This window comes from Salvelinus fontinalis, chromosome 24 (genome assembly GCF_029448725.1).
Source record: "Salvelinus fontinalis isolate EN_2023a chromosome 24, ASM2944872v1, whole genome shotgun sequence".
Lineage (NCBI taxonomy): Eukaryota > Metazoa > Chordata > Actinopteri > Salmoniformes > Salmonidae > Salvelinus > Salvelinus fontinalis.
Genome location: NC_074688.1, coordinates 12740424 through 12763031, shown reverse-complemented (window position 1 = coordinate 12763031; position 22608 = coordinate 12740424). Strand labels below are relative to the sequence as shown.

General features: G+C 46.5%; 2 protein-coding genes across 4 annotated transcripts in view; one reads left to right on the top strand and one right to left on the bottom strand.

Annotated features, from left to right (window-relative positions):
* Positions 1–22608, bottom strand: part of LOC129821937 (CAP-Gly domain-containing linker protein 3-like) — a 462950-nt gene that overhangs the window by 190728 nt on the left and 249614 nt on the right. The gene's annotated exons all lie outside the window — the stretch shown is intronic.
* LOC129821933 (roundabout homolog 1-like) overlaps positions 1–22608 on the top strand; it is a 122723-nt gene that overhangs the window by 44237 nt on the left and 55878 nt on the right. For both annotated transcript variants that reach the window (XM_055879685.1, XM_055879684.1), the window contains exons 7-14: positions 106–311; positions 2134–2215; positions 4201–4366; positions 5805–5971; positions 6570–6691; positions 11532–11763; positions 12787–12908; positions 19397–19568. In XM_055879685.1, the coding sequence (XP_055735660.1) occupies positions 106–311; positions 2134–2215; positions 4201–4366; positions 5805–5971; positions 6570–6691; positions 11532–11763; positions 12787–12908; positions 19397–19568 (1269 nt within the window). The remainder of the gene's footprint in view (positions 1–105; positions 312–2133; positions 2216–4200; positions 4367–5804; positions 5972–6569; positions 6692–11531; positions 11764–12786; positions 12909–19396; positions 19569–22608) is intronic.

Genomic DNA, 22608 nt, shown 5'->3' with positions numbered 1-22608 from the left:
TCAATTCCACTTAATATTGTTCTCTCATCGTCCACTCAAATGATATATATATTCTCTCCCTCTCACCCACACAGTTTCTAACTCTCGCTCTCTCTCTCTCTCTAGTTGTGTCTGATCGCCCACCTCCAGTTGTCCGCCAGGGTCCGACCAATCAGACTGTCTCTGTGGACGGGACAGTGGTTCTGAGTTGCCTAGCAACGGGTAAGCCCACCCCCACCATTATGTGGAGGAAGGACGGGGTGTTGGTGTCCACTCACGACTCCCGGGTCAAACAGCTGGACACGGGCGCACTGCAGATCCGCTACGCCAAGGTAACACACAACACACTCAAACATGTACACACACACATACACACATTCACATACACGCTCGCACGCACACACAAAGAAACTCTCATCTACACTGAATACACTGCATAAACACATGGAATGATAGACCCTCTCTCCAAACTTTTCAAAGCATAAAGATAAAACAATGTATTGATGTATCTCTCTGGTTCAGAATATTAGTGCTGAGAAAATACATCAAACTGCAGGCGGACTGTGTATGAAGCCTTTATACTACAGGAGTGTCTGATCTACAGAGCAACATATAGGTCTACTGTAGTGTACCAGCTCACATGGAATATCTTACTGAGGCAGTTGGCTGTCGAACCATATGCCACATTATCCTAATATACTGTATGGAAATGAGAACATCATTGAATAGAATTCTGTTCTCATTGTAGAACAGTTGGCTGTTTGAAATCTTCCGAATTGACCTCCTTCATATGTTTACATTTCCAATCAAGCTCTTCCATTACCCGAGACATTAATAATGCATTCCCCCAATCACTTTCAAGGCTGTCCTGAATAATATCTATACGGCGGAGCGGCTGGCTGGCTGGCTGGCTGGCAGAATAACTCCTGCTGCTCGATCAGTAAATAAAGCATGTGATCAGTTCCCTCCTAGCGTCCATTCATGCCTCTCCTCTCCTCAGTGAGCCGTCAATCAGCTGTCAGGGGTTTGAAGTGAATTCACACACACTATTGTCCTGTCACTCAACAGAGTGTGATGGGGAGCTGTGTGAAGCAGATAACTGAGGGAGAGACCAGGGGGGTGCCGATGCATTCTCCAGATGGAGGCATCAAGGGGTCAGAGTTCGCGTTAGAATGTTGCTGTGTGTATGCGTGTGTGTTGTGACTGCAGGCAGGTTGTGTGTGGTGACAGGGCTGTGGTGAATGGGCAACACTGTGAGAACAGTGTGATGTGTTTTCAACCAAAACCTTACCTAAGGCAATTTACATGAATGAACATTTAGCTTATGTTTGGAGGTAATGCACCGTGTCTTTATTAATGCATTTTTAAGAAGCTGGATGATTTGTCTTACCTGTCAGGTTGAGCTTAGACGGACCCTACCTGGAGGCTGATCTACAGGACACAAACACTCTCCCTCTCACACACACAGAGACACACACTCTCCCTCTCTCACACACACTGAGACACACACTCTCCCTCTCACACACACTGAGACAAACACTCTCCCTCTCTCACACACACTGAGACACACACTCTCCCTCTCACACACACTGAGACAAACACTCTCCCTCTCACACACACTGAGACAAACACTCTCCCTCTCTCACACACACTGAGACACACACTCTCCCTCTCACACACACTGAGACAAACACTCTCCCTCTCACACACACTGAGACACACACTCTCCCTCTCACACACTAGAGAGTGTCACCATATCTGTTCTGTAAAGCACTCCTTTCCCTGAGGGGAGGGTGAGAGGAGTGATGAGGAGGAGGAGAGGAGGGGCGGGGGAGAGGAGGTCTCCAGTTAGTCTGTGTTCCTGTGGAAATCCTTTCAATTTGACTGGTACAATCCTGCCACTTGGCCTTCCCAGCTGCTTTTCCCACTTTCTACAGGGAGGGGTAACACTGAGATTACCAGGCACTGATGGCTGGCTGCTAGGAACCACACACACAGACAGACAGACAGACGGACAGGCGGACAGACGGACAGACGGACAGACGGACAGACAGACAGACGGACAGACGGACAGACAGACAGACGGACAGACAGCGATCACTAATCTAGTCCCTCTCCCCTCCATTTCCTGTCTTCTTTTTTTCTGTCTTATAGCTGGGTGACACAGGCATGTACACATGCATCGCCTCCACTCCCAGTGGCGAGGCCTCGTGGAAGGCCTACCTGGATGTTCAAGGTAAGCCACTGGGCTGCTGCCTACTGTCACTGTGGCTACACTCCATAATGACATTGAATTAAATACATTCAGTCTGTAATTGCTTTTTTAGTAGGAATGTCACAATCTTGCCACCCGCCCAGGGAGTGTGCGTGAGTCTGTGTGTGTGTGTGTGAATGTGCTTGGTATGCATTCCATAGTCTGGTGTTACTGATAAAGTATTAAAATATTTAACTTTCACACATTAAAGTCCAATACAGCTAATGAAAGACACAGATCTTGTGAATCCAGCCAACATGTCCGATTTTTAAAATGTTTTACAGGGAAGACACAATATGTAAAGATGTAAATCTATTACCTAAAAACACATTAGCATAATCCACCATCTTTTATTTGTCCACCAACACCAGTAGCTATCACCAATTCAGCTAAACTAAGATATTTATAGCCCCTAACCAAGAAAAAAACTCATCAGATGACAGTCTGATAACATATTTATGGTATGGGATAGGTTTTGTTAGAAAAATGTACATATTTCAGGTAGATGGCATAGGTTACAATTGCACCCACCATCACAAATGGACTAGAATAACTACATAGAGCAACGTGTTTACCTACTTACTAATCATCAAACATTTCGTAAAAATACACAGCATACACTAATCGAAAGACACAGATCCTGTGAATACAGACAATATTTCAGATTTTCTAAGTGTCTTACAGCGAAAACACAATAAATCGTTATATTAGCATAGCACATAGCACATAGCAGCCCAGCATTGATTCTAGCCAAAGTGAGCGATAACGTCAACATCGCCAAAATATATTATTTTTTTCACTAACCTTCTCAGAATTCTTCAGATGACACCCCTGTAACATCACATTACAACATACATATACAGTTTGTTCGAAAATGTGCTTATTTAGCCACCAAAATCATGGTTAGACAATGTGAAATGTAGCCCAGCTGGTGAGAAAATGTCCGTGCGCCATATTAGACAGTGATCTACTCTTATACATAAATACTCATAAACGTGACTAAAAAATATAGGGTGGACAGGGATTGATAGACAATTTAATTCTTAATACAATCGCGGAATTACATTTTTTAAATTATCCTTACTTTTCAATACAGTTTGCGCCAAGCGAAGCTACGTCAAAAAACATGGCGTCCTAAGCCACTAACATTTTTCGACAGAAACACGATTTATCATAATAAAAATGTCCTACTTTGAGCTGTTCTTCCATCAGTATCTTGGGCAAAGGATCCTTTCTTGGGTCTAATCGTCTTTTGGTGGAAAGCTGTCCTCTTGCCATGTGGAAATGCCAACTGCGTTCGGGATGAACTGGAAGCGTGCCCAGCCATTCACAGCGTTTCAGAAATAAATGTCCCAAAATCGCACTAAACGGATATAAATTGCTATAAAACGCTTTAAATTAACTACCTTATGATGTTTTTAACTCCTATAACGAGTAGAAACATGACCAGAGTAATATTACTCCCTCCACTAATGCTTGGAACAGGTGCGGGTCGGTGTCCTCTAGGCGCATGACGCAGCTCCAAAAGAGTGACTAGCCTCAGGGTTTTTTAATTTGTAGTGCCTGTGAACGCGCAATCGACCCCATTCAAATCGTCATCACGTAAAGGCATCCAGGGGAAGACGTAAGCAGTGTCCGTATACTCATAGCAATAACTGTGGCCTTTTAACTGACTCCAGATCAGGGGCCAACATTTCTGAAATCTGACTCCATGTCAGGGAAATTGCTGTAGAATGGGTTCTGTTCCACTTAGAGACAAAATTTCAACTCCTATAGAAACTATAGACTGTTTTCTATCCAATAATAATAATAATATGCATATTGTACGATCAAGAATTTTGTGGGAAGCCGTTTCAAAAATTACACGATTAGCATAAATAGTGACAACAGCGCCCCCAGCCTCAACAGGTTAATTTAGCTTTATAGAAAATGTCTCATGATACTCTCCTCTCTCTCGTCATGTTCAGAGTTTGGTGTTCCAGTGCAGCCGGCCAGACCCACTGACCCCAACCTGATCCCCAGCGCCCCCTTCAAACCTGAGGTCACTGACGTCACCCGCACCTCTGTCACTCTGTCCTGGAAGCCCAACTTCTCAGGAGCCACGCCCACCTCCTACATCATAGAGGCCTTTAGGTAAGAGCAGAGGACAAAGGAGGTCACTTGTGACCAAAATAAATAAAGTGATGTCACAGTGTTTATTATGGATCCCCATTAGTTCCTGTCAAGACAGCAGCTACTATTCCTGGGGTTTATTATGGAACCCCATTAGTTCCTGCCAAGGCAGCAGCTACTCTTCCTGGGGTTTATCATAGATCCCCATTAGTTCCTGTCAAGGCAGCAGCTACTCTTCCTGAGGTTTATAGTTGATCCCCATTAGTTCCTGTCAAGGCAGCAGCTACTCTTCCTGGGGTTTATTATGGAGCCCCATTAGTTCCTGCCAAGGGAGCAGCTACTCTTCCTGGGGTTTATTATGGATCCCCATTAGTTCATGTCAAGGCAGCAGCTACTCTTCCTGGGGTTTATCATAGATCCCCATTAGTTCCTGTCAAGACAGCAGCTACTCTTCCTGGGGTTTATCATAGATCCCCATTAGTTCCTGTCAAGATAGCAGCTACTCTTCCTGGGGTTTATCATAGATCCCCATTAGTTCCTGTCAAGAAAGCAGCTACTCTTCCTGGGGTTTATTATGGATCCCCATTAGTTCCTGTCAAGATAGCAGCTACTCTTCCTGGGGTTTATTATGGATCCCCATTAGTTCCTGTCAAGGCAGCAGCTACTCTTCCTGGGGTTTATTATGAATTCCCATTAGTTCCTGTCAAGACAGCAGCTACTCTTCCTGGGGTTTATTATGGATCCCCATTAGTTCCTGTCAAGGCAGCAGCTACTCTTCCTGGGGTTTATCATAGATCCCCATTAGTTCCTGTCAAGATGGCAGCTACTCTTCCTGGGGTTTATCATAGATCCCCATTAGTTCCTGTCAAGATAGCAGCTACTCTTCCTGGGGTTTATTATGGATCTCCATTAGTTCCTGTCAAGATTGCAGCTACTCTTCCTGGGGTTTATCATAGATCCCCATTAGTTCCTGTCAAGATAGCAGCTACTCTTCCTGGGGTTTATCATAGATCCCCATTAGTTCCTGTCAAGACAGCAGCTACTCTTCCTGGGGTTTATCATAGATCCCCATTAGTTCCTGCCAAGATAGCAGCTACTCTTCCTGGGGTTTATCATAGATCCCCATTAGTTCCTGTCAAGATAGCAGCTACTCTTCCTGGGGTTTATCATAGATCCCCATTAGTTCCTGTCAAGGCAGCAGCTACTATTCCTGGGGTTTATTATGGATCCCCATTAGTTCCTGTCAAGGCAGCAGCTACTCTTCCTGGGGTCCAGCAACATTAAGGCAGTTATATACAATTTAAAAACATTATATTACATTTCACAACAGATTTCACAACACATTAAATGTGCGCCCCCAGGCCACTTCTCTACTACCACATATCATACGCCTACGGTCTGAGTGTGTGTTTGAACTTTAAACCTGATGTCTAACATCCTGTTCTGTCTTCTCTCCTAGTCATGCGTCAGGCAGCAGCTGGCAGACCCTGGCAGAACATGTGAAGACTGAGTCGTATGTGTTAAAGGGCCTGAAGGCCAGTGCTGTCTATCTCTTCCTGGTCCGAGCTGCTAACGCCTACGGCCTGAGTGACCCCAGCCCCATCACTGACACCGTCAAAACACAAGGTGGGTCTCTGCTCTCTCTTAATGACTTTAAATGGGCCGCTTTACGGTAGGTCCCTGTCTGGACCTTGTCCCTGTCTGGACCTTGTCCCTGTCCCTGTCTGGACCTTGTCCCTGTCTGGACCTTGTCCCTGTCCCTGTCTGGGCCTTGTCCCTGTCCCTGTCTGGACCTTGTCCCTGTCTGGACCTTGTCCCTGTCCCTGTCTGGACCTTGTCCCTGTCCCTGTCTGGACCTTGTCCCTGTCCCTGTCTGGACCTTGTCCCTGTCTGGACCTTGTCCCTGTCTGGACCTTGTCCCTGTCCCTGTCTGGACCTTGTCCCTGTCTGGACCTTGTCCCTGTCTGGACCTTGTCCCTGTCCCTGTCTGGACCTTGTCCCTGTCCCTGCATGGACCTTGTCCCTGTCTGAACTCTGTCCCAGTCTGAACCTTCTGCTGTTCATACTGGACATGTATTTATCGTTTGTGTTTGTGTGTGTGTTTGTGTTTGTGTGTGTGTGTGTGTGTGTGTGTGTGTGTGTGTGTGTGTGTGTGTGTGTGTGTGTGTGTGTGTGTGTGTGTGTGTGTGTGTGTGTGTGTGTGTGTGTGTGTGTGTGTGTGCAGATATCCCCCCCACCAGTCAGGGAGTGGACCACCGTCAGATCCAGAGGGAGTTAGGAGAGGTGGTCATCCACCTTCACAACCCCACCATCCTCTCCTCCTCCTCTGTCAGAGTGCAGTGGACGGTGAGCGGTTTTCTCTGCTTCAAAACACGACTTTAGGGATTACATTCCCAATGAGTGACTCTTATAAAGTAATGTATGTACACTACCGTTCAGAAGTTTGGGGTCACTTAGAAATGTCCTTGTTTTTGAAAGAAAGCACCTTTTTTCGTCCTTTAAAATAACATAAAATTGATCAGAAATACAGTGTAGACATTGTTAATGTTGTAAATGACTATTGTAGCTGGAAATGGCAGATTTTTTTAATGGAATATCTACATAGGCGTACAGAGGCCCATTATCAGCAACCATCACTCCTGTGTCCAATTGCACGTTGTGTTAGCTAATCCAAATGTATAATTTTAAAAGGCTAATTGATCATTAGAAAACCCTTTTGCAATTATGTTAGCACAGCTGAAAACTGTAGTCCTGATTAAAGAAGCAATAAAACTGGCCTTCTAGGCAGAGTTCTTCTGTCCAGTGTCTGTGTTATTTTGCCCATCTTAATCTTTTCTTTTTATTGGCCAGTCTGAGATATGGCTTTTTCTTTGCAACTCTGCATAAAAAGCCAGCATCCCGGAGTCACCTCTTCACTGTTGACGTTGAGACTGGTGTTTTGCAGGTACTATTTAATGAAGATGCCAGTTGAGGACTTGTGAGGCATCTGTTTCTCAAACTAGAAACTCTAATGACCTTGTCCTCTTGCTCAGTTGTGCACCGGGGCATCCCACTTCTCTTTCTATTCTGGTTAGAGCCAGTTCGCCCTGTTCTGTGAAGGGAGTAGTACACAGCGTTGTACGAGATCTTCAGTTTCTTGGCAATTTCTCGCGTGGAATAGCCTTATTTCTCAGAACAAGAATAGACTGACAAGTTTCAGAAGAAAGGTCTTAGTTTCTGGCTATTTTGAGCCTGTAACCGAACCCACAAGTGCTGATTTTCCAGATACTCAACTAGTCTAAAGAAGGACAGTTTTATTGCTTCTGTAATCAAAAGAGTTTTCAGCTGTTCTAACATAATTGCAAAAGGGTTTTCTAATGATCAATTAGCCTTTTAAAATTATACATTTGGATTAGCTAACACAACGTGCCATTGGAACACAGGAGTGATGGTTGCTGATAATGGGCCTCTGTACGCCTATGTAGATATTCCATAAAAAATCTGCCGTTTCCAGTTACAATAGTCATTTACAACATTACCAATGTCTACACTGTATTTCTGATCAATTTTATTTTATTTTAATGGACAAAAAAGGTATTTTACTTTCAAAAACAAGGACATTTCTAAGTGACCTCAAACTTTTGAACGGTAGTCTATATGGTTTATGTATTATTTTAATATCTATTGTGTATTTTGTATGTTTTAGCATTCATTTTAAAACTTAAATGTATAATTTTTATTGTTCGCTCCAAAGTCACCATGGAGAGTGGCTAGGTCTGGAACGCTCTGTGCTCACGGTCGATGTGTTTGCCCACTCAGCAGTGCTAATGTCCTAGCGTCCTGTAGAGGACAGACACTGCACTGCGGAGAGAGAGAGAACAGAGAACCGACTGGAACCCTGTCAAAACTCTCTAAGTATCCATCTGGTCAGGGCCAGTCACACTGGCCAGCACTGCTGCTGTAAGACCTGTCTTTCTGCCTGTCTTCAGTCAGAGCTAAACCAACCCACAGCGGCCCATTCACAACACTCCACAACACACAGTCCACTGACATAAGCCGCCCAGCAGCGCAGCGGGCCAGCCTGTGCCTTCCCAGATTGAAAACACTTGACTGCTGTTAAAACAAGTGAAATGGAAGAGGTGTCCAACTAGTGTTCTCAGGCTGAAATGGATTGCAGATGTGGGAGGAGAGAGGGAGGAGGAGAGGGAGAAAAGAGGATTATAAAGGAGGGGTAGAGATTAAAGGGCAGCTTGCAGAGGTGTTAGGACCTCTATGCTGTTAGATCGTGGATATCTTATTAAACACTGTTTGGCTACCATGATTCCACTGTCTCCATGTCGATCTATTCCAGGTTATGTTGAATAGAAGGAAAGTATAACTATACACCTCCTCACTAGTTGCATCAGACACACTGTATTCTATGAACTGGCTTCTTATACAGTGCATTCAGAAACTATTCAGACACCATGACATTTCATTTTCCACAGCCTTATTCTGAAATTGATTAAATATACACTGTTCCTCAACAATATACACCTAATACCGCATAATGACGACGCAAAAACAGGTTTTTAGACAATTTTGCAAATTTATTGAAAATTAAAAACAGAAATACCTTTTTTACATAAGTATTCAGACCCTTTGCTATGACACTCAAAATTGAGCTCAGGTGCATCCTGTTTCCAATGATCATCCTTGATATGTTTCTACAACTTGATTGGAGTCCACCTGTTGTAAATTCAATTGTTTGGAAATAATTTGGAAAGGCACACACCTGTCTACATAAAGTCCCACAATTGACAGGGCATGTCAGGGAAAAATACAAGCCATGAGGTCGAAGGAATTGTCCGTAAATTGTGTCGAGGCACAGAACTGGGGAAGGGTACCAAAAAATGTCTGCAGCATTGAAGTTACCCAAGAACACAGTGGCTTCCATCATTCTTAAATGGAAGTAGTTTGGAACCACCAAGACTCTTCCTAGAGCTGGCCGCCTGGCCAAACTGAGCAATCGGGGGAGAAGGGCCTTGGTCAGGGAGGTGACCAAGAAGCCTATGGTCACTCTGACAGAGCTCTAGAGTTCCTCTTTGGAGATGGGAGAACCTTCCAGAAGGACAACCATCTCTGCAGCACTTCACCAATCAGGCCTTTATGGTAGAGAGGCCAGATGGAAGCCACTCCTCAGTTAAAGGCACATGACAGCCAGCTTGGAGTTTGCCAAAAGGCACCTAAAGACTCTCAGACCATGAGAAACAAGATTTTCTGCCCTGATGAAACCAAGATTGAACTTATTTGCCTGAATTCCAAGCGTGACGTCTAGAGGAAACCTGCTGTGGGGATGTTTTTCAGCGGCAGGTCCTGGGAGACTAGTCAGGATCGAGGGAAAGATGAGCGGAGCAAAGTACAGAGGGATCCTTGATAAAAACCTGCTCCAGAGCACTCAGGACAGACTGGGGCGAAGGTTCACCCTCCAACAGGACAACGACCCTAAGCACACAGCCAAGACAACACAGGAGTGGCTTTGGGACAAGTTTCTGAATGTCATTGAGTGGCCCAGCCAGATCCTGGACTTGCACCCGATTGAACAACTCTGGAGAGACTTCTGGACGATCCACATCCAGCGTCATACCCAACAAGACTCGAGTCTGTCTTCGCTGCCAAGGGTGCTTCAATGAAGTACTGAGTAAAGGGTCTGAAAAGTTATGTAAATGTGATATTTCCATTGCACAGTTCTGAGCCTAATGAGACCACCTGAGCCTGCATAATTTTTTTAGTGGAGGATAAAAAAATGTGCTGCCTACCTTTCCCAGAGACCTTGTTTGATAGTACAGTACAACAATACAGTAGTACAATTTTATTTATCCGTTATTTTACCAGGTAAGTTGACTGAGAACACATTCTCAGCAATGACCTGGGGAATAGTTACAGGGGAGAGGAATGAGCCAATTGGAAGCTGGGGATGATTAGATGACCATGATGGTATGAGGGCCAGATTGGGAATTTAGCCAGGGCACCAGGGTTAACACCCTTACTCTTACGATAAGTGCCATGGGATCTTTAATGACCTCAGAGAGTCAGGACACCCGTTTAACGTCCCATCCGAAAGACGGCACCCTACACAGGGCAGCGTCCCCAATCACTGCCCTGGGGCATTGGGATATTTTTTAGACCAGAGGAAAGAGTGCGTCCTACTGGCCCTCCAACACCACTTCCAGCAGCATCTGGTCTCCCATCCAGGGACTGACCAGGACCAACCCTGCTTAGCTTCAGAAGAAAGCCAGCAGCGGTATGCAGGGTGGTATGCTGCTGGCTACAATACAGTACAGTACAGTACAGTAGTACAATACACTACAGTACAGTACAGTAGTACAATACACTACAGTACAGTAGTACAATACACTACAGTACAGTACAGTAGTACAATACACTACAGTACAGTAGTACAATACACTACAGTACAGTACAGTAGTACATTACAGTACAGTAGTGCAATACACTACAGTACTGTACAGTAGTACAATACACTACAGTACAGTGCTGTACAGTACCATTCTAGTTCACACCAATAGGTTGTATTGTAGAGTTCACACATACAGTAGAGGCACATGCATAGATGATCCCTGACTGACTACACAGAGTCTCTCTAAATCAAGATCCACCTTTACCAATGCTCTATTATAGGAAATGATCTCTGTCATCATGGCTCTCTCTGTATCCTCAGCATATCCTGTCCCCTGGTGTGTGTGAGTCAGTCAGTATGAGAGGCTGCACTGTCCCCCTGATCCTAGACTAGAGTTCCCAGTAAGTCAGGAGGAGACGGGCCGGGCTGTTCTGGCTGCCCTGTTCTAGCCTCCTGTAACCAGGACCAGACTCTCGGCACCTCTGGGCTATGACCTCATGGTGCGCTGCGGTTTCCAGACATGGCTGCCGCTCCAAATGGAACCGCTCCGCTGGCCGACACACAGACGGAGGGATGGATTGATAGATGGATGGACCATGTGATGAGTTAGCACTCCGTACCCCGCCAGCCAGCCAGCCAGCCAGCCAGGCAGAGACAGCCACATTAGTAAAACTGGCCTACAGCTACAACTGAACTGTCTATTGATAATGTTCCAGAATGATGCTGAGAGACTTTCCACTGCAGAGTCACTGAGTGCCTAAATGGAGTCAAGCTGACCGTGTGTGTGTTATTATCTCCCCTGGCCACTAGGTGGAGCAGCAGTCTCAGTACATCCAGGGTTATAAGGTGATGTACCGTGCCTCTCCAGAGGGCCAGCAGAGGAGTGACTGGGCTGTGTTTGAGGTGAGAACCCCAGGGGAGGACAGTACTGTGGTGCCCCAGCTCAGGAAGGGAGTCACCTACGAGTTCAAAGTTCGCCCCTTCTTCAACGAGTTCCAGGGAACAGACAGTGAGGTCAAGACGGCCAAGACTCTGGAGGAAGGTGGGTGGACATGTCTGTGTGTGTGTGTGTGTGTGTGTGTGTGTGTGTGTGTGTGTGTGTGTGTGTGTGTGTGTGTGTGTGTGTGTGTGTGTGTGTGTGTGTGTGTGTGTGTGTGTGTGTGTGTGTGTGTGTGTGTGTGTGTGTGCCCGCACAGAGTTTGTCTGTGACCTTTGTAACTATGCATGTGTGTGAGAACAGCAGCTGTTCCCAGCGAGCGTAGAGAGTAAAGGATGATTTTATGTTCTGTGGTGTTTCTGTGTGTTAGGCCAGATGTTGTATTGTTGGAAAAAGTCCTGTGAAACCCAGAGGATGATGAACCAAAATACTATTTGTCAACTAGGTGCTGTGTTAATTATTGAAAAGCATGTGGTTGTGTGGTTATGAAAATCTTCCGGGGTTTGGGTGCAACCCAGAGCTCATATAGGCCATATGAAAGAGAGAAGCGTTGTGAAAAGTTATGTGGAATGAATGAGAGAGGAGCTGACTGAAAAAAAGACTGTTAGCCAAAATGTGTGTAGGTGTGTGTTTTCATTCTTTCTTGTTCAGCAAAGCTTTGTTGCTAATTGTGTTGCTAATTGTTTTCGTAGTTCAAACACGATGGCCTCACACCCGTGAGCAGGAATGCCTGATTTCATTACAGTCTATCGGAACGAGATTAAGAGTGTTATGTTGTATGTTGTCATAATAAATGAACTTTAATTAAACTCATCAGGGTAGAATCATCACAGAACACACAGGCGTAAACATTGCAATCAGAATTCTCTCTTTGTTTGAATAAACAGTGATTTCTTTTTATTTCCTTGTAAACACTTTCTCTGAATAAAGAAAAATAGTCATTTTAGTACAGACCCCTAGTCAATAGAGACAGTCCAACTGTGACTGTAATTTCTACTTCTGTTCTCTTCTGGATAGGATCCATTATGAGAGCAGTAGAAGTGAGGAGGGAGCAGACAGTTTGTGTTACTGTTGATGGTGTATTATATTAACATGTGTTGTTGTGTCTGTCTGTCTGTCTGTCCCCAGCTCCCAGTGCAGCCCCTCGTGGGGTTACTGTCACAGAGAGCGGGGACAATGGGACTGCTATCGTGGTCTCCTGGCAACCGCCTCCAGAGGAGGAACAGAACGGGGTGGTCCAGGAGTACAATGTGAGAACACTTGCAGGGACTCCCAAATTATCCATAAATACTCTGAGTTTGGTCAAAGGTAGTGTACTAAGGTAGTGTACTACTATGTAGGCAACCCTTGGCCTCTGGTCTGCAGGGTATATCTACTGTAACAACATGTAATTATTTGTAACACAGAGTGAGACAAAGGAGAGACAGACTGTAAGGGAATGCTACATGGGTAGAGGTTATCATATTCCTCTGTGCCTAGTGATCTCAGAGCTGGAAGAGACAGTAGGACGTTAATGTGTGGTGGTGGGTAGAAATGGTTGTGAAACAGTGCCATCTGGTGGACTAGATAGATATACACAATTTCTGAGTTGTCCTGGGAGGCTCTCTGTTCCTTAGTGCAGGGGTATTCAACTCCTAATCTACGGGGTCCGGAGCCTGCTGGTTTTCTGTTCTACCTCATAATTAACGTGGTTTCCCAGGTCTAAATCCCATAATTAGAGGAGAAGAATGAGGGGGAAAACCACTGGTCATTTCAACGTGTATTCCACATTGATTCAACAGAATGTAATTGAAATAATGTGGGAACAACATTGATTCAACCAGTGTGTGCCCAGTGGGTGGCTTCGAGGTCCAGATTTGAATTTGAGGGCCTTCGTGGATTATTCAGAGGCAGTCTAGTAAAGGTCTAGACTAACTGATGTATTATCTATACAGCCATTCATTATATCCATACGTTATCACCATATATTATATCCATACATTGTAGTCATACATTATAGCCACACATTATAGCAGCCAAACATTTTAGCAGCCATACATTTTAGCCATATATTACAGCCATACTTTATACTCAATAATTGTATCCATACATATAACCATACATTATACCCATTCATTACATCATAGACATAAATTATAGTCGTACATTATAGGCATACATTATAGCCATACATTATATGCATACACTATAGTCATACATTATATGCATACACTATAGCCATACATTATATGCATACACTATAGCCATACGTTGTATCAATACATTGTATATTGATCCTGGTGATTAATAAAGCTAACGATGAGAGGACTGCAGGCTTAAAATCTAGATAACGATATATTTTCTGAACACCTATTGGCGCTTGGCCATTGGCCCACAAGCTACTCCTATGAGCCTCTTAAATCATTCGAAGGGATTTCTTTGACTCTGCTCTGCTGGAAAGAGGGTTATGAATGGGAAAGACAGACAGAGAATCCAATCAAGGTGAAGACAACGGAAGAGTGAGATTATAGCAGGGAAAATAGAGCGAAGCTTGTGAGATATTTTTGGGAAGGCTACTCTTGCTAAAATGTTTAATCTTTTACGGCAGTGGGCTAAATCAGGGTCACAGAGTGATTCTTGGTAGTCTTAAACAACTCTACTTTGAAACAAAAGTATACACCTCACAAATATGGTTATGGGTTTAAAAAAAGAAGACACCTGTACCATGTCAGATATAGAGTTGAAATGTATTACATTTGGATCCCAATATTTCACTTTATATACATCACATCAGACTGAATGATAACAAAACTGCTTGACATAGAAAACACCAGATTTTCGTTGTTAAAAAAATAAATGAAATTATGACAAATATTAATAACATTCCACCCATGAGGCCAAAGGGGGTGCTTTTGGTCATTGACTTCAGAAAAGGGCTACTCCACACCATCTTTTTTTGGTACCTAATTGTGTAGTTCAGCCATAGCATTCCTCTCTCTGCCCTCTGCTCCACTCCCTCCTCTCTGTGTTCACTCATAAGTATTCTCTTTGTGTAACCCTCTCTGTGTTCACTCATAAGTATTCTCTTTGTGTAACCCTCTCTGTGTTCACTCATAAGTATTCTCTTTGTGTAACCCTCTCTGTGGCCACTCATAAGTATTCTCTTTGTGTAACCCTCTCTGTGGCCACTCATAAGTAGTCTCTTTGTGTAACCCTCTCTGTGTTCACTCATAAGTATTCTCTTTGTGTAACCCTCTCTGTGGCCACTCATAAGTATTCTCTTTGTGTAACCCTCTCTGTGTTCACTCATAAGTAGTCTCTTTGTGTAACCCTCTCTGTGTTCACTCATAAGTAGTCTCTTTGTGTAACCCTCTCTGTGGCCACTCATGAGTATTCTCTTTGTGTAACCCTCTCTGTGTACACTCATAAGTATTCTCTTTGTGTAACCCTCTCTGTGTTCACTCATAAGTAGTCTCTTTGTGTAACCCTCTCTGTGTTCACTCATAAGTATTCTCTTTGTGTAACCCTCTCTGTGGCCACTCATAAGTATTCTCTTTGTGTAACCCTCTCTGTGGCCACTCATAAGTATTCTCTTTGTGTAACCCTCTCTGTGGCCAGCACACTCCTCATATAACATGCAGTGTGAGTACTGACATTTTAATTGGAAAGGTTTTTTGTCACAGGGATTGTAGGTTAGTGTTGGAGGGGAGACACAGCAAAGTCAGTTTAAAAGTTAAGCCACTGTTAATTTTCCAGGTAAATGTTTTCTGCCGAAAGGGTTTATAGTAATTTCATGGTTGTTAAATCCGGCGTGGGGAGCGTTCCTTGGTCATTACTGCATCTGGTCCCTGGTGGCGCTTCTTCCCACCACGACTCCTAAAGCAGCCCCTCAGGCTTCTGGGGCTTTCCAACAATACCCCTTACCTCCAAACACACACACACACACACACACACACACACACACACACACACACACACACACACACACACCACACACCACACACCACACACCACACACCACACACCACACACCACACACCACACACACACACACAAACACACACACACACACACACACACACACACACAGAGGTCTGTTAACATACTGTGGTGGGGGTAAAGAAAGCAGGTTCAAGATACTGGGGTTAGCCAGGTTCAGGATACTTGGGTTAGCCAGGTTCCGGATGCTGGGGTTAGCCAGGTTCAGGATACTGGGGTTAGCCAGGTTCCGGATGCTGGGGTTAGCCAGGTTCAGGATGCTGGGGTTAGTCAGGTTCCGGATGCTGGGGTTAGCCAGGTTCAGGATGCTGGGGTTAGTCAGGTTGAAGATGCTGGGGTTAGCCAGGTTCAGGATGCTGGAGTTAGTCAGGCTCAGGATACTGGGGTTAGTCAGGTTGAAGATGCTGGGGTTAGCGAGGTTGAAGATGCTGAGGTTAGTCAGGTTCAAGATGCTGGGGTTAGCCAGGTTCCGGATGCTGGGGATAGCCAGGTTCAGGATGCTGGGGTTAGTCAGGTTGAAGATGCTGGGGTTAGCCAGGTTGAAGATGCTGGGGTTAGCCAGGTTCAGGATGCTGGGGTTAGTCAGGTTCAAGATGCTGGGGTTAGCCAAGTTCCGGATGCTGGGGTTAGCCAGGTTCAGGATGCTGGGGTTAGTAAGGTTCAAGATGCTGGGGTTAGCCAAGTTCCGGATGCTGGGGTTAGCCAGGTTCAGGATGCTGGGGTTAGGCAGGTTCAGAATGCTTGGATTAACCAGGTTCAGGGTGATGGGTTTAGCCAGGTTCAGGATGCTGAGGTTAGCCAGGTTCAGGATGCTTGGGTTAGCCAGGTTCAGAATGCTGGGGTTAGCCAGGTTCAGAATGCTGGGGTTAGCCAGGTTCAGGATGCTTGGGTTAGCCAGGTTCAGGATGCTTGGGTTAGCCAGGTTCAGAATGCTGGGGTTAGCCAGGTTCAGAATGCTGGGGTTAGCCAGGTTCAGGATGCTTGGGTTAGCCGGGTTCAGGATGCTGGGGTTAGCCAGGTTCAGGATGTTGGGGTTAGCCAGGTTCAGGATGATTGGGTTAGCCAGGTTCAGGATGCTGGGGTTAGTCAGGTTGAAGATGCTGGGGTTAGGCAGGTTCGGGACGTTGGGGTTAGCCAGGTTCAGGATGCTGGGGTTAGCCAGGTTCAAGATGCTGGGGTTGGCCAGGTTCAGAATGCTGGGGTTAGCCAGGTTCAGAATGTTCGGGTTAGCCAGGTTCAGGATGCTGGGGTTAGTCAGGTTGAAGATGCTGGGGTTAGCCAGGTTCAGGATGCTGGGGTTAGCCAGGTTCAGGATGTTGGGGTTAGCCAGGTTCCGGATGCTGGGGTTAGCCAGGTTCAAGTTGCTGGGGTTGGCCAGGTTCAGGATGCTGGGGTTAGCCAGATTCAGAATGCTGGGGTTAGCCAGGTTCCGGATGCTGGGGTTAGCCAGGTTCAGGATGCTTGGGTTAGCCAGGTTCAGGATGCTTGGGTTAGCCAGGTTCAGAATGCTGGGGTTAGCCAGGTTCAGAATGCTGGGGTTAGCCAGGTTCAGGATGCTTGGGTTAGCCGGGTTCAGGATGCTGGGGTTAGCCAGGTTCAGGATGTTGGGGTTAGCCAGGTTCAGGATGATTGGGTTAGCCAGGTTCAGGATGCTGGGGTTAGTCAGGTTGAAGATGCTGGGGTTAGGCAGGTTCGGGACGTTGGGGTTAGCCAGGTTCAGGATGCTGGGGTTAGCCAGGTTCAGGATGTTGGGGTTAGCCAGGTTCAGGGTGATGGGTTTAGCCAGGTTCAGGATGCTTGGGTTAGTCAGGCTCAGGATGCTGGGGTTAGCCAGGTTCAGGATGTTGGGGTAAGCCAGGTTCAGGGTGATGGGTTTAGCCAGGTTCAGGATGCTTGGGTTAGTCAGGCTCAGGATGCTGGGGTTAGTCAGGTTGAAGATGCTGGGGTTAGCCAGGTTCAGGATGCTGGGGTTAGCCAGGTTCAGGATGCTGGGGTTAGCCAGGTTCAGGATGTTGGGGTTAGCCAGGTTCAGGATGCTGGGGTTAGCCAGGTCCAGAATGCTGGGGTTAGCCAGGTCCAGAATGCTGGGGTTAGCCAGGTCCAGAATGCTGGGGTTAGCCAGGTTCAGGATGTTGAGGTTAGCCAGGTTCAGAATGCTGGGGTTAGCCAGGTTCAGGATGCTGGGGTTAGCCAGGTTCAGGATGCTGGGGTTAGCCAGGTTCAGGATGCTGGGGTTAGTCAGGTTCAGGATGCTGGGGTTAGTCAGGCTCAGGATGCTGGGGTTAGTCAGGTTCAGGATGCTGGGGTTAGTCAGGCTCAGGATGCTGGGGTTAGCCAGGTTCAGGATGCTGGGGTTAGCCAGGTTCAGGATGTTGGGGTTAACCAGGTTCAGCGTGATGGGTTTAGCCAGGTTCAGGATGCTTGGGTTAGTCAGGCTCAGGATGCTGGGGTTAGCCAGGTTCAGGATGTTGGGGTTAGCCAGGTTCAGGGTGATGGGTTTAGCCAGGTTCAGGATGCTTGGGTCTCCCGGGTGGCGCAGTGGTCTAGGGCACTGCATCGCAGTGCTAGCTGCGCCACCAGAGTCTCTGGGTTCACGCCCAGGCTCTGTCGCAGCCGGCCGCAACCGGGAGGTCCGTGGGGCGACGCACAATTGGCATAGCGTCGTCCGGGTTAGGGAGGGTTTGGCCGGTAGGGATATCCTTGTCTCAGTATGTAAAATGTAATAAAATGTATGCACTCTACTGTAAGTCGCTCTGGATAAGAGCGTCTGCTAAATGACTGAAATGTAAATGTAAATGTTGGGTTAGTCAGGCTCAGGATGCTGGGGTTAGTCAGGTTGAAGATGCTGGGGTTAGCCAGGTTCAGGATGCTGGGGTTAGCCAGGTTCAGGATGCTGGGGTTAGCCAGGTTCAGGATGTTGGGGTTAGCCAGGTTCAGGATGTTGAGGTTAGCCAGGTTCAGAATGCTGGGGTTAGCCAGGTTCAGGATGCTGGGGTTAGCCAGGTTCAGGATGTTGGGGTTAGCCAGGTTCAGGGTGATGGGTTTAGCCAGGTTCAGGATGCTTGGGTTAGTCAGGCTCAGGATGCTGGGGTTAGTCAGGTTGAAGATGCTGGGGTTAGCCAGGTTCAGGATGCTGGGGTTAGCCAGGTTCAGGATGCTGGGGTTAGCCAGGTTCAGGATGTTGGGGTTAGCCAGGTTCAGGATGCTGGGGTTAGCCAGGTTCAGGATGTTGGGGTTAGCCAGGTTCAGGATGTTGAGGTTAGCCAGGTTCAGAATGCTGGGGTTAGCCAGGTTCAGGATGCTGGGGCTAGGCAGGTTCGGGATATTGAGGTTAGCAGCCCTCATGCTGAGGTGAATGTATGAAGCACTTTGTGACCCTGGATTGAGTTAGCCTGAGAGAGCCCTCTCTCCTCCCTGTGAGTCACTGACAATCCTGCGCTGCTGCTGCTGCAGTAGGGTTATGGAGGTGATTACTGACCCACACTTTCCTTTTCATGGGGTTAGGTTACACTCACTCAGACAGGGGGACATGTTATGGCTACCACAGCAAATACTGACTCTGTGTGGAACACACCCAGAAAAACAGAAAAATGTGTCCCAGTGTTTTTATATGTGGAATACCTGGGTGGAATAATTCAATCTGCGCTGTGTGCTGAAATGATACATTAGCATCAACCAGCAGTAGCTAACTTGCTGTACATGTCACACCACCATCAGCACACTGCTATAATGTCTCATTGCTCTCTCTCTGTCCTGTCAGATCTGGTGTTTGGGGAATGAGAGCAGGTACCATATCAACCGTACGGTGGACGGCTCTACCTTCTCCTTGCTGATCTCCAGCCTGGCTCCAGGGATCCGTTACAGTGTGGAGGTCGCAGCCAGCACTGGGGCAGGCCCAGGGGTCAAGTCTGATGTCACCTTCTTCCAGATAGGTGAGTGGAGGACAACTCTGACCTGCATTTCTCTGCACCCAGCAGAAGGTTCAGATAACATTCTTTTCCCTCAGGTGGAAGAGGAGGAAGAGGAGGGATATGTCCTTCTACTATGTGTCCTCACTTGTTAACTCCGTACAGCGTGGATTCCAAGGTTTACTGCCTATTAACTTCCCACCTTCTTTAACCGCAATGGCTGGCAAATAGTCAATGGACATTTTGTAGTATTGACTTCCCTTTAATCTTATTCTGAAGGGTTTATTCATCTACGTTTACAGCTGTCATATTCATTTTAAAGGAGTGTTATGACATCGTTTTACAATGAAGCAAATCCCTGACTTCCTTTGTGCCCCTGTCTGCTCACCTGTTCTTGGTCTATAATAGTGGTTAGATGTGTAATTGAAATGATTACCGTACCAATTATAGCCACGTCAGACCTCATACACAGTGCGTGATGAGCATGACTGACAGTGACACTCTATGTTATTCTATCTTAATGCCGTGTATACCACTGTCAGTGTACAGCCTCAATGGTTTTTAGCTGACTGACATTGTGATAAAACGTTTCATGAAATTCTTACTAGGCAGCAGTTCAGTGCTTGTAGCTTGGCTGCCCCACCCTGTTATGCCCCACCCTGCTCTGTTCTGTTCTGCTCTGTTCTGCTCTGTTCTGCTCTGTTCTGTTCTGCTCTGTTCTGCTCTGCTTTGCACTGCTCTGTTCTGCTCTGCTTTGCACTGCTCTGTTCTGCTTTGCTTTGCACTGCTCTGTTCTGCTCCACCCTGCCCTGTTCTGTTCTGCCCTGTTCTGCTCTGTTCTGTTCTGCCCTGCTCTGTTCTGCTCTGTTCTGTTCTGCTCTGCTTTGCACTGCTCTGTTCTGTTCTGCTCTGTTCTGCTCTGTTCTGCTCTGTTCTGTTCTGCTCTGTTCTGCTCTGCTTTGCACTGCTCTGTTCTGCTCTGCTTTGCACTGCTCTGTTCTGCTCTGCTTTGCACTGCTCTGTTCTGCTCCACCCTGCCCTGTTCTGTTCTGCCCTGTTCTGCTCTGTTCTGTTCTGCCCTGCTCTGTTCTGCTCTGTTCTGTTCTGCTCTGCTTTGCACTGCTCTGTTCTGTTCTGCTCTGCTTTGCACTGTTCTGTTCTGCTCCACCCTGCCCTGTTCTGTTCTGCACTGCTCTGTTCTGTTCTGCCCTGTTCTGCCCTGTCCTGCTCTGCCCTGTTCTGCTCTGCCCTGTTCTGCCCTGTTCTGCTCTGCCCTGTTCTGCTCTGTCCTGTTCTGCTCTGCTCTGCCCTGTTCTGTTCTGCCCTGTTCTGCTCTGCCCTGTTCTGCTCTGCCCTGTTCTGCCCTGTTCTGTTCTGCTCTGCCCTGTTCTGCTCTGTCCTGTTCTGCTCTGCTCTGCCCTGTTCTGTTCTGCCCTGTTCTGCCCTGTTCTGCCCTGTTCTGCTCTGTCCTGTTCTGCTCTGTCCTGTTCTGCTCTGCTCTGCCCTGTTCTGTTCTGCCCTGTTCTGCTCTGCCCTGTTCTGCTCTGCCCTGTTCTGCCCTGTTCTGTCCTGTTCTGCTCTGTTCTGCCCTGTTCTGCTCTGCCCTGTTCTGTTCTGCTCTGTCCTGTTCTGCTCTGCCCTGTTCTGTTCTGCCCTGTCCTGTTCTGCTCTGCCCTGTTCTTCCCTGCTCTTTTCTGTTCTGTTCTCCAGTCAAAGAGGCAATGTTGTAGTGCGTAACAAGAGCAATAAACCATGAACCCTGGCACCACTGTGTGTTCTGAGATGACGTATTTCTTAACCCTTTATTAGCTTACCTGTCAAGATCACGATACTGGAGGGGCTGTAAGACCCAATGTAGCAAGTTATTTTTCAGACAAATTCCTTCTCTCTCCATTTGTCATGTGGAGTGTCAAGATCAGCTACAGTGCACGTGTGCACTATGTATGTACAGTATAGTACTGTTGATACCTGGCACATCAGTCAGTCATGAATTTGCATCCTTACACTGGATGCATTATAGCTACCTGGGATGAATATAATTCAGTCTTCACTCATATGGCCCAGGCTATTTAAGACCCTCTGTTAGAATACTCCACAGATCTGAGCTACGACAAATCTGCTCACGGTAAAGTGAATAAATGATAACAACATGGAACAGCGGTGCTGGGTGCTTGGTAGGGGGACAGCTGTGTGACTGTGTGTGTTAAAGTGGGCTGGGATGGGCATGGAGAAGCAGGAAGCTGTGACTGATACAATTTCTCTCACTTGAGGGCTTCCAGCGGCGCCTGTTGCCATGTTCCAACACTGGAGTGGAAAAACGCGACCAGCGCTTCACCCTAATGCATTTGTCACACTATAGGCTTGTTTGCGTCATGGCACAGCAGCCTAGATACCTGTACAATCCCTGAGGACTGTTTAGTCACATTGGTACTCTGCTTCCATCCTCACAGAAACAGTCATGAAATCCACATAGTACTGGAGAAGGAGAGAAAAGAGAGAGAGAGGGGGCTCCCCAACTCGACAAAGAGAGAGAGAGAGATGGGTAGAGGTAGCAACACTGGAACTTTGGGAACCTGTTTGCCTCTGGCTGAGTGAATCTGTAAAGATACAAGAGACAGAGAGAGAGAGAGATGGGTAGAGGTAACAACACTGGAACTTTGGGAACCTGTTTGCCTCTGGCTGAGTGAGTCTGTAAAGATACAAGAGACAGAGAGCGAGAGAGATGGGTAGAGGTAACAACACTGGAACTTTGGGAACCTGTTTGCCTCTGGCTGAGTGAGTCTGTAAAGATAAAAATGGTTGCAACATGAAACAAGAGAGAGATAAAAAGAGATGAAGAAAGTTAAAAAAGCAAGTTGACATGAAGACATTTCTTAGGGGGACAACACTCTTTCATGTGAGGCACAGAGAGAATAGACAGATGAAGAAAACAGGCCTTTGTAGTGTGATCACTAGTTCTGACGGTTCATTTTGACTAGTAGAACAGTAGCAAAAGCTAACAGAAAGACATACCCAAGCTGCACATTAAAGGGCTATAGTGTGCTCAGGACTAGTACTATGTTTT